We start from the raw sequence: 12334 nt of genomic DNA, 5'->3' as shown, positions 1-12334 counted from the left end.
AAAAAAAAACAACGACAGCAACAACCTCTCACCCACCCTATGAGGCGGTGTTTCTAGATCAATATCAGCAGGTGGGCAAAGTCACTTAAAATCTTAACGTTCAGTAAAATTACCCTATTTATTTAATTTATTTGTAGGAGTTCATGTAGCTTTAAACTGCATGAAATTGCCCGTTCTAACTCGGATCATATATTCGCAAACTTAGACCGCGTACTTTAAATTTCTTAATACTGGAATTTTTAGAAAAGTAAAGTGCGTACTTTAAGAAACGTAGTGTTCACCTTACGAAACTTAAAAGTACTTATTTAGAGTTAACGTGCGCCCTTTAGACGCGTTTTTATTTGAGGGACTTTGCGCAGCCGCTGATATTGATTCATTCGGGTCTCTTTAGTAAAATTGCAATTGCACTCTCATCTTGAACTGAATTTGTTAAAAAATTGTTTCCATAATTCACTCTCAAGTAAAGTTAGTTTTTTCTTCTACTTTGATAGTGCTAGCTGGCCGAACTAACACTATGCTAATATGCTTTTATAATTTACACCTTTACAGCGAAAAAAAAAAGTTCTTTCATTTGTCTCGTCTTTTATCGAAAGTTTAAATTGGTTAAGGATTTGCCGCAGGTGAAGAAACAGTGTAATTATACATTCAAATAATTTTTAGTTTGTGATGACTGTACTTCAAGTTTTGACACATCGATCTCATGTCATTTTGTGAGTTAGACACTAGAAGGCAACTTGCACTTCTTTTACCCTCGCCGAAGATAAATTACTTTTGCTAAAAATCAACAAAAGGTAAGGCTTTAATATAGCTTTCGGAAATTTCCAAACCGGCTTTAAGTCCGCTGCTGTCCTAAGCAAAGCGTTTACTTCCTCGAAATTCTAAAAAGATTTATAAAAAATAGCGTCCATTTGGCGCGAAGATATCCTTGTAGATTTGTCCGCGGAAACTGATCTGTTCTGAAAAGCGAACAGTTTTCCGAGAGCGTAGCTTGAGGAAAGCTGTGAGCATTCAGGAAGAGATAATGAGACCCTGTTGGGGGTAAATTCCGACAAGCGACATGGCCTTGAAACGGCGACATGAGAGCTATGAATTGGCGACGAACGACAGACTACTCCAGCGAAATAGGGAAAGCGACACCAATGGCAAGATAGACTGACAACAAATTTCGGAACTGAGAATGCAGTGATTGTTTTAAACGTCTGAGTCGAAGTGAGGACGCACTTCCAGAGTTTTAAATGTGTTTTCCTCTCTCACGCGCGATGTCGACGGGTCGTGAAACCCAGGCTTTCTTGTATATGCTAACACGTCCACGTCGAATAAACCGAGTCCGTCATTGCTGAGTAATTTTTCTCAGTCTCAGCTGAGTGAGCAGTGCCCTAAAACCCCTAAAAACACGCTTAAGGAAATGGAAAGAGATCTTTGACCGTCCGCTTCATATTTTTATTAGTGGGTCACCAGTAAAAGAATATAAAGCTGTATTATCAACAAATGGCATTATGGAAGGAAAAGAGAGACAGGGGAAAGCTGCCAAGGTCTTCTCGTCTTCAGCAGAAGATAAGGGTTACGCTAAATTTAAAGGAAGATTATAGATAGGAGAGATTATCTGATTGAGGCCGTTGAGATTTTGAGTTAAAGAACGGTTGTTAAACATAAACATGGCAAAAATAGTCATAGGTTCGATTGTACTTTAGGTCCAAATACTGAGTAGAAAATGGCTGAAAATAGCAATTCCAAGCGGCTGAATTTCAAAATTTCCTGGGGGGAGCATGCTCCCACATCCCCTAGGAGGTTAGCAACTTCAACGCTCGAAAGCATGCCCAAGCCCTTAGAAAGTATGCCTCTAATATGTCCCCCAACATGCCCCCTGCCCCTTAGAAAATTTTTAAAAACTGAAGTAGCTAAGAATTCTTTTCCTTCATTCTGAGTCGAAATGTGATGCTTTAAAAGTAACCATTAAGTAATCATTAAACCCACTGACCGGAGAAATGCTGGCTCTGTATAAGAATTCCTACTGCTGAAAAGTGTTCGAAGCAAGTGCAAAGCATACAAGGAGTTAATTATATCCAGAGATACCAGGAGCCATAATCGGGGACGGAGTCCCCGATTATGGCTCCTGGAGATACTTAATTATATGTGTTATACGTGTAGCTTCGTTTTAATCGAACAAGGTCAAATTTTCCGACACAACTCCTCTGAGACGAGATTCCGACAGGCGACATAGGAATCTTGCGAAATGCCGACATGGCTGGTGGCGAATTTCAGACAGGGGACATGGGTACCCCCCCAAACGGGGCCTCGATAATGTCCAAGGGCAAATATCCGAGCATATTTTCGCGCCAAATGAAGCCTATATTGTTTATTATCCTTGATATATTTTTGGCAACAAGCGCATTTTTGGGCACTCGGATATTCTCTAGTTTTAGCCGGGGCATGTTGACGGTCATTTAGACCAATCGTGTGCGAGCAAAAATATTTGATAGATTATAAGTCCTGATATCATCTATTTGCCTGACGAGACGGTATTTTATGCGGCTTGCCAGAATTGAGTAAACAATTTTACCAGGTTCCTTTGGTTCGGCTAAAGGACAGTCTATCATTTGTTTCGGTTTCACCTTTGTAATTTATACTTGGTATTCCGGGATTTGAGGTAAGAAAGTCGGTTCTAAGTTAAAATTATGTTTGTCATTCATGTTTGTCAGCCCAAATGGATTTAGTTTGACCAACACAAGGTTCCAAATCACTCAACGTATTCAAACTTCGCAATCCATATGCATTTCTCCTTGGTATATCTTGATCTCTTTGGAAATCATTTCTGCAGCCTAAAACGTAAGATTGGTGACCCATTTTTCATGGTTTCTTTTTCATAATCTATTTTATTTTGAGCTGTACAAGAACAGAAGAAAATCCTCTCTATTTATTTCTGGATTTTGGCTCAGGTTATTTGATGGATTCGACGGGCAATATTTCAATATTTTACAGCATAACCCGATGTTTACACTAATCTTTTCCATGTCATGTTCGTCTGATCTGAGCTGAGCTGAGCTGATAAGGTCATTGTTTTCGTCGATTTTGGTCTGAAAAAGAAAAAAAAAAGGAATTACAAAAGGCATCTCCACCGACAAGTTATCTTAATATTTCTGCCAAAACCAAATCGTTACTTTTTTCCAACCCTCACCTATTCGCCATAAAATAGAGAAGGGTATCCGAAAAGACAATCGAGTGAAATCAGTTGAGATGCTACTATGGGGAATGGATTGAAAGAAAATTTTGAAACCACATGGAGTGTATTAATTTCAACTAAGAAAAACTGTTTATTTGGGAAGGTTAGAGATTTGGCTCATGAAATGTCGAGCAATATTGCTATATCAAATCTTTGACTTTCCTATTGATTTACTTCACTGAGAGATTGGCTACATCAAAAACCCAAATAGTTAAACCCTTCCAATTTATTTTAGTGTTGATTGTAAGAAAAGTATTCCCACGATTGCATATGAAATGTTGAAACGATATTTAACATATCATAACATTTAAGTCGCGGAAAATAAAGTTCGAGTGCCCTCGAGTCCACGAGCAGTAAACCTTTTTGCTTTAGATATAGTTTTCATTCTATCGAACTTCTCTTTTCCAATGACAATCCCTAGTTTAAATGTCAAACAAGAAGATCTGTTAGATCTTATAACCGCGCGTTTAAAATTTAACTGTTTTCTTTGTACTACAGTCGCAACGCAGTGCATATTCCAAAGCAATCTTTGATGATTCATTGATTACTGTAGACATCACAGCACTTGATCAACACAAACTCTATTATCGCACCATCAGTCGTAGCCGTTGTGACATCTCCGATGACGTAGTAGTCTTAATCTGGAAATTTCTTCGGGATATGTATGGGCATGAAGATACGAACACTATTACAAACCGCTTTCTTTCTTTAAAGTCACGATTAAATTTAATTGTTTTTTCCCTTGAGTTAAGGGTTAGCAAAGAAGTCACACGAGTCACATAATTCAAGAATTGCGTTATCTACGGCTATCTTTAGTACGGTGGTTATTTCCCTACCAATGACGTAATCTTCGCACGTTCTGACACGTTCTTTGCTTGGCTTGCAAATATTTAATTTTCCTTCCGATCTATGAACTGACTGTGATGAAACAGTCAAAGGATTTACTTCATTTGCGTAAAACCATAAGAAATACTCACAAAATTACAAATAAATTAATGACCGTCGCTTCTGCCGAAATACACTTGCAAAGTAAACACGATCGTATTTGTCACGTAGCGAAAGTGAAAGCTGCAACGTCAGCGCATTCCATGGCTGACGTAATACCTTTTTTCAGCGTATTTATTTTACCCTTTAAATCCAACGCTTTGATAAAACGAAAAGAAAATATATTTTACCCATAAAAAAGAAAACAATATCGGTAAAATTGTCCGTGTATTTATGTTTTAACAGCTTCTGGCGGAAAAAAATCACACGTTGCGTGACTCAAAGTTTGGCCGAGCGGAGGTCTGCGTCTGGTCACCGACAAAAAAAAAATAACAAGAAGACCTGTTAGATCTTATAACCGCGCTTTTAAAATTTAACAGTTTGCTTAGGACTACCGTCGGAACGCAGTGCACATTCCAAAGCAGTTGTTGATGATTCTTTTCTTACTGTAGACATCACATCACTTGATCAACACAAACTGTATTATTGCACCATCAGTGGTAGCCATTGACAAATCTCCGATGACGTAATGGTCTTAATCTTTGTAGAACTTTCTTCGGGATATGTATGGGCATGAGCGATATGAATGACACGATAACAACACTATTAACAACAACTTTCTTTCTTAAAAGTCATGATTAAATTTAATTGGTGTTTTCCACGAGTAAAGGGCTAGCAAAGTAGTCACACAAGTCATAATTTCATAATAAAACTCTATCCCGACCGATGTATCGATTTTGGTCACTCCAGTGACCACAGATTGAAAACGTGACAGAAAATTGGCGTTACTTTCGATGATCTCATCATTAGCCAATTATAGGCCATCTTTCAGCTCTTTTCGTCATATCCCCCCCACGGGAGAATTTTGTCAAGTTAGCTAATTTAGTGTGCAAGCCACCGTAATGGCGGCCACCGTCGACGAAATGTTTATTTGCTCAAAATTGGGGCAAAATCTTTCGGAGATGGAAATCAGGACATTTGTAAGGATACAGAAAGTAATTTGGGGCCGGTTGCTAGCTTCTAAGGTTGAATTTATCCAGAAGTAAGCTGTATTTTCGTTTTCGTGCCGAAAGCCGTGCGATGAAATGTTATCGGCTTGTTCTGCTGTCTTGTTCTGTTTTTCTCTTGGTCTTTCTTGTAGCCCGCTGAGGCCAGTCTTTCGTCTAAATCAGTTCAAAAAAGTTGGAAAAAGATGTTCCCATTCAAGTTTAAGCTCTCAGGCGATATTTCTGGAGATTTTTGGTCGAAACGTTCGGCTTTGTTATGTTCGTGTTTTTCGGTTGCTATGGGCGACCGTTGCTTCCTTTGTTAGGTCAAGTCTGGGGAGTGAGGTCACAAAAAAATTCTAATCATTTCTGGTTTTGTTCGATTTCGCTGAAATTTTAACACGATAAGGCTGGATTGTTAACGAATAGATTTACCGCCTGCCGATGTGTGGTAGCTATTAACGCTGAAGTGTTATATCGCTTCGAAGTCAGGGTTTTGAAGAGATTTTTTTGCAACGTCTGGGTTCGGCGTGATTTTGTAATCGGAGGCTTTTGTTGACCCCGAAGGAAAAAATATCCGGAAAAGGTCATTTCATCGACGATTCAAAGGAATATAAATATGTATATGTTCCGACCTAAATTTCTGCTGAAAAAATTTAATTTTTGACGACCGCTGGGTTTTTAATTTTTTCCCGCGAAAGTCAGTATCGGAGATGAGATTTATTAATGTTTCAACAGCTTTTAGCGACTAAACATGACAGGTTGTGTGACTAAAAACTTGGCCGAGTGGAAGCTTGGGTCTGGTCGCAGACAAAACTGCGAAAAAAAAAAAAAAAACCACGGGTAAACCATGAACCGCGCTCGGCCCATGGCCGCGCGATTAACAATAAACCACGGGTAAACCTAGAACCGCGCTCGGCCCATGACCGCGCGGTTAAAAAGAGACGAAAAGGAAGGGCAAGGAAACAAACAAAAATAATAATAAAATAAAATGTCGAACGTAGACAAAATTTAATTGATCTGTCAATGGCTGTTACAGGACAAAATGATCGACGGATTTTGGGATCTATCTTCAATTTAGTTTTTTTACTGTCAACCCAGTTTTTGTTTGATTAACCCTTTCAACTTGCCAGACTGGAATGAGAATAGATATTGACAAACGGAATTAATTCTTCAAATTTAATTTTAGAACAAAGCTTTTTTTTTCTGATTTGAATAAAAAAAATTACATCATGGTCATAGCCTATACTTTTCCTGTGTGAGAAAGCGTTACATAAATTAACGGCTACGGCAGTCTGAAAGCGGAAACTCAGGGATTGACAACGCCGGCTTAAACTGCCAAGTACAAGTTTAATGATTCTGTCTGTTTACTTTCACATATAGCTGCGAAATCGACGGCGGAAAAATTATCTTCCAAACAAATAATACAGTTAGACTTAAATGTGTAGCAGTTTCTAAAAGTTGCTCGCTATTTTTTCGTTTGTTTAACTCTATGGCCATGTGAAGTACGGCATCTGAAGCGGGACTAAAGTCAGAAACGTATATTCATTTCAAACATAAAATAATTTCCTGTACTCAGAGCATTATAAAAGTTTAAAAGTGGAATATTTCGTTCCATTCAACCAAGCTTCATCAGCCACAATAAAAATGTGAATGTTAAAAGGTGTTATGCCAGGTTTATTTAGCGTCGCGAGGGGGCTAAAATACGGTAGGGCCATAGTTGTTGGTTAATTCGAAACCCTCATCTTAATCTGAAGAGTGCTTTCGTAACCGGATGTCAATTGCCTCCCTTAGTGCGACGTTTGAACGTGTGGCTTTTGGTGACAACAACGTTTGTTTTGCTGGAATCCATCGAGTTGACACTGGATGTGAGCTGGCAATGTTCATGAATAGTTGACGATTTCCTCGAAAGATGTTCCTTTCATACTCTAGTGTCCAATAAACGAGAAGTTTCACAACTCTCCAGACTTTTTAAGGTTTTCTGTTTTGTGCTTAACATGCAGTAATTACGATCTGAGAGAATTGTAAAACTTGAGATGAGTGTCACCTAGTGTGAGTTTAAATGAAATATTCCACTATTAAACTTTAATTGCACCCTGAGTACAGGAAATGTGCTATGATTCCAGAGCATTGAAGCAATATTTTAGATTGCATATATTCACTGGTATCGCTTACCCGACGAAACGAAAACCAAATTAGGCAAAGGACCTAAAATTTTTCATCGGAATCGATTGGCAAAGAATCATTTGGAATAATAAAGAAATACGGATAGATAAAAAAAACCGCTATATTTTAAAAATTATTATGAATCTGGAATTATCTATGTAAATGATCTCTTATTTAACCTAAGCAGTAACGTCTCTTTGGGCTATTTTGCAAAAAAAAATTTAGTAAAATCAACATTCTTCAATGGGCAGGTCTTCGACACTCTATAGCTGACTTCTTATAGGGCGGTCACACACCCCCACAATTGACCTCTCCTTCATTTCCAATTCATGACAACATCTTTGATGTGACGGAAAAGAAATCGAAAGATTATTATTCGCTACTTGTAACGGAAAAGGCACAGCCTCTTAACATTATCCATAAATGGAAAAGCGATTTTAACCTTTCGGATGATCATTTGAGAGAATTTTTTCTGTTACCTCATTCTGTTGCGCTCGAATCTTATGCTAAGGCTTTCCAGTATAAAGTGCTTAACAACATACTCTACACAAATAAAAATTATTCAAAATTGGTTACAGAACAGACGATGTTTGCACTTTTTGTGAGGCCGAGCCAGAAACTTTGTATCCTGATATCCTTTACCAATGCTCTTACTCAAGGCGATTTTGGAACGATTCTGAATCTTATTGGTGCCTTTTATCAAATCAGCAGGTTCGTCTTTCATTGCAGAATGTTATATTTGGTATAATAGTATAATGTCTAAGCAACAAAAAGGCAATGACCTTCAACGAAATTACTAAATTAGTTTATTATTGTTGGAAAGCTGTTTTTGTGGGACTGCAGAAGAAACCAGATACATCCTAAAATTAAAGGTTATCAAAACAAAGAAGAAAAAAATACGAAACTGAACGTAAAATAAATAAGGATTATTTTGAAAAAAAAAAATGGATATTAAGCCCTGGCCAGAAATCAAATCAATATGTTGATAGATTAAATACGTAATACAGTAACCAAAGAAATAATTTAGATTGTTCGCTCTCTGTAATTACGAAGTCGTTTATTTGTTTATTTGTTTATTTGTTTTGTTTTTGTTTTTTTTTTCTTGTGTAGTTTTCTTTTTTGTCACTTGTAGTATAACGTAAGCTACAGATGTAAATCTAATAACCATTTATTAATTTTTAGCCTATGTTTATTTTTTCAACAAATTGATGTAAGCCTGAATGAAAATCAAAATGTGAAAAAAACAAACAAACAAACAAAAACAAAAAACAAAATACAAAAAAAAATTATCATTTTTTGACTCGGCTTTGTAATTACAAATTAAAGGACACCACGTAATTTTCACAACAATGACGTAAGTAAAGTTTAAATGTTCAGTTTAATATGTCTAACCAAAACAAAATATACATTGTTTGACCAAAAAAAAAAAAAATTGAAAACCGGTAAAACAGACGCATTTTGGTATAATTTGAAGCACTCTCATCAAAATGAACAACTGTCGCCTCATTTACAATTATGATTGAAAAAGTGTAATTTGAAATGTTCTTCCGATTTACTCGAGATCCATGTAGCTTAATCACTGGAGGGTCCATATCAGCTGAGCTTAACAGTGTAATAATATCTTACAGCTATTACATGCTATAATATTATCCCACAGCTGACAAAGGAACCAGATACAAAGATGTCACTGTACAAGTATTCTGAGGCAGCCCAGATAGGCATCACCGCCGCTTTCTGCTTCCTGGTAATCGCAGACCTGGTTGGTAACAGCCTGGTCTGTGCGGTCGTTCTTCGTAACAGGATAATGCGTACCCCCATGAACTACCTCCTGGTGAATCTAGCCGTTGCCGATATGACTGTAGCCGTGTTCATCGCGGCGCGCTACATCTTCACGCTGATATTTACGCAACCGAAAGGGACAGCCGGCGACGTTGTATGCCAGCTCATCACCGGCGAGGCGTTTGTGTGGGTCGGCGCGCTGGCTTCTGCTTTCTCCCTCGTCTGCATCGCGCTAGAATGCTACCTCGCCATTAAATTCTCTTACGATGTACGCAAAAGGATAACAACTACCAAGCTCAAGCGTATTGTTGTTCTAGGCTGGGTGCTAGCTGTTTCATGGAACATGCCTCTTTTCATTTACACGCGGTATGATCCAGTCAGCGAATTCTGTCTGTTCAAATGGCCCACTGCTAATTTCCCTCAATTCCACAGCCCCCTATGTGCCATTGTTTATGGCGTTCTACCGATCACAATCATGATTTACCTGTATTCCAAGCTAGTGTACAAGCTATGGTTTCGTCCCACGACTACGTCGACCATGGCACAACAAAACAAGTTGCGCTACTGCAAGAAATCCGCCCGACTCGTGGTCACGGTCAGCGTGATTTACTCCATCTGTTGGATCCCAGTTCTCGTTGTCTACGTCTTCTCTTCATTCAGCAGGCAGCCGCTTTACTCAGCCGTGCACACGACCAGCATCGTCTTGGTCACTCTCAATTCTGCTATAAATCCTGTGTTATACAGCTGGCAGAGTGAGCGTTTTCGGAAGCACATGCTAGCGCTGCTACCGTTTTCTTGCACGCACCAGCGTTGCAGAATCGGCCCCGCCAAACAAGTCACATCTACAGATCAAGATTCAAACAAGACTTCGGGCGGTACAGAGCTGATTCAGTTCGTGAGTAGAGGTCCCATGGCCTAATAAATAACGCATAATTTCTCTCGAATTAAGTTTACTGCTTCGGTTTGAGGAAATTAGCATGGTGGCAGAAATCTACAACGTGTACAAGTTTGAGGTTACAGCCAGTCCAACTCAAAACGTTGACCTCAGTCAAACGTCTGGGGAATTTTTCATTTTCATTACGGGGGATTTCATTTACCAAGAAGTGGAAACATGAACGAGGATGTAGAAAGTAATCGGTTGCTTTTGTAGAAATGTTTTCGGTTGTTTCAAGGAAACGAGTTTTTTAGTTTACTTATGCGCACTGAAAGCAGTTTGAGCGTTGACGCACCTCTGACGTCTTCAAAAAAAAAAAAAAAAAGAAAAGAAAAGAATGGAAAGGAAAACAAAGTTGTAAGAACAAAAAGCTCGTCATTCTTTAAAAAGAGTAACGCCATAAAACTTTAAGAGTGGTCGCATGGGATCATTCGGGATATTGCCTGGTCCAATAGTTAGAAAATATCGGACTGGCAAAAGAGCAATCTGATTAGCTGAACTTAGTTATTGGCCCTGTGAGCTTAGTTAGTCGTGTAATCAAATGTTATCTTTATAGTATTTAGCTAATAGCCCGTCTATTAAGTGAGGAAAAAGTGATGTAGGTTATTTACTGTGGTCCAGATTTTTTTTTTCTCTCTCTCTCTCTCTCTCTCTCTCTCTCTCTGTTATTGAACACTGCAAACGGAAAGAAAGAAAGTTTTTCTAGCCTTTACTTTTAAATGGCTTTTCACACCTTGTTCATGTACATATGCGATATTTGGAACTGTCAAATCGTGTAAATGCAGTTTAATTGAAGGTAAATAACAGACCGTATCACATTTAACTCTGCACATTGATTACGAGATAATTAAATTTGTAATGGTCAGTGAATTTCCGCAGATGTATCAGTTAAGGGCCATAAGTTTTTGTCCTTTATTGGACATAACACACTTTTATAAAAAAAAAAAAACTAATTGTAAAGAAAACGAAAAAATAAAAGATGTAATTTCTTGATAAAGAAAAACTCTAATGAACTCGTTACAAAGTGTCCGTGTGTCGAGATTACTGGTTTATGAGGGAGGAAGCAAAATATTACTACAGAATTTGGAATAAAAACCTCGGAACAAGGCGGATCAGAGAGAGAACCAAAATACAAAGAAAGTACCTCAGTTGCACCCCCCCCCCCAACTCTCTCTCAACAAAAACAAAGACAAATCCTCCAACCAAAAAAAGAAAAATACCCTGTGTTGATGTAATAACTGTACATAAATGTAAAAGACATACTGTATTTGCAACCCTCGCACCAAAATCTATTCTGTACAATTTTAACAATCACATTAATGAAAATAAAGAAAGTGGCAAGACGTTCGAGACCTTGCACACACAATGTCAGTCTTCTTCAAACCGGGGTATTTAATTATCAAGAAGGCCACTCTACTTCTGGGAATCCCAGTATTTCAAGAATGGATATTCTCGAGTTAACAGAAGCACGTAACTAAGTCTTTCACTTCATGTGTTCTGGGAAATAACTATTATTTAAGCAATAGACCACAAGTTTTTATGGTTTATCATGCCTCTAAACCATAAAAACTTGTGGTCTGTTACTTTTATATAATAATTCAGAAGACACGCGAAATTTCCATGAGTTTACTGGCACAATAAACGGCCATAGATGATTGACCAATCATAGCGCGCGCATTCATTTAATTATTATATAATATAAGATAGCACACGCGCTAGTCCTATCTAATTCTTATTGAGATCTCATGAACGAAATCACTATGTACGCACGGCCGTGCGTATATAAGTTGACGTGTACAGTTTCAATTTAGCTACAAAATGTACGTCGAGTTTAGTGCAACTTCCTTTTGTTGAAATTTCGGCAAAATGAAGATTATTATGAACAATCCAACCTCTACTTTGAGCCTTTAACTTTTCGGCAAGCTAAGATGTTTACTTAAACCTGAGTATTTTGACTTTGTCTGTCTACATTTTCATTAAAAATTTTGACTTTGTTTGCCTACGTTTTCATTAGAATTATTTGAAGAAGCGAATTTTTCGTTGACAATTTTAGAAACCAGGTTAAGCGTTTTCGTTGAACCGTTGCTCAACTGATTGTGGCGTGTTAGGATCCTAATGACCTTTGTTTTCCTTCACCGAGCATTGTGAGAATTTTGTAGTCAATCACAAACAGAAAATGTTCTAGCGCCCAAGTTGTTGTCGCCATGTTATAAGAGAATTGGTTCATGCTTTTAGCTGTGCGTATATCGAGTTATGGATGAACTT

The 12334-nt window shown here is 38.0% G+C and overlaps 1 protein-coding gene across 1 annotated transcript; it reads left to right on the top strand.

Annotated features, from left to right (window-relative positions):
- The first annotated feature begins 2518 nt into the window (after positions 1-2518).
- Positions 2519-11096, top strand: LOC110042321 (QRFP-like peptide receptor). The gene is made up of 2 exons (XM_020747684.2): positions 2519-2647; positions 9014-11096. Exon 2 carries the CDS (start codon positions 9038-9040, stop codon positions 10052-10054), a length of 1017 nt encoding a protein of 338 aa, XP_020603343.2. The 5' UTR covers positions 2519-2647; positions 9014-9037; the 3' UTR covers positions 10055-11096.
- The last annotated feature ends 1238 nt before the right edge of the window (positions 11097-12334 follow it).

Source organism: Orbicella faveolata, unplaced genomic scaffold (genome assembly GCF_042242905.1).
Source record: "Orbicella faveolata isolate gen_17 unplaced genomic scaffold, um_ofav_v1 contig_1, whole genome shotgun sequence".
NCBI lineage: Eukaryota > Metazoa > Cnidaria > Anthozoa > Scleractinia > Merulinidae > Orbicella > Orbicella faveolata.
Note: the sequence above shows the minus strand (reverse complement) of the source record. Positions and strands in the feature narration are given on the sequence as shown.

Coding starts and splice junctions, on each gene's coding strand:
- LOC110042321 (XM_020747684.2), top strand. CDS start 9,038: ATGTCACTGTACAAGTATTCTGAGGCAGCCCAGATAGGCATCACCGCC.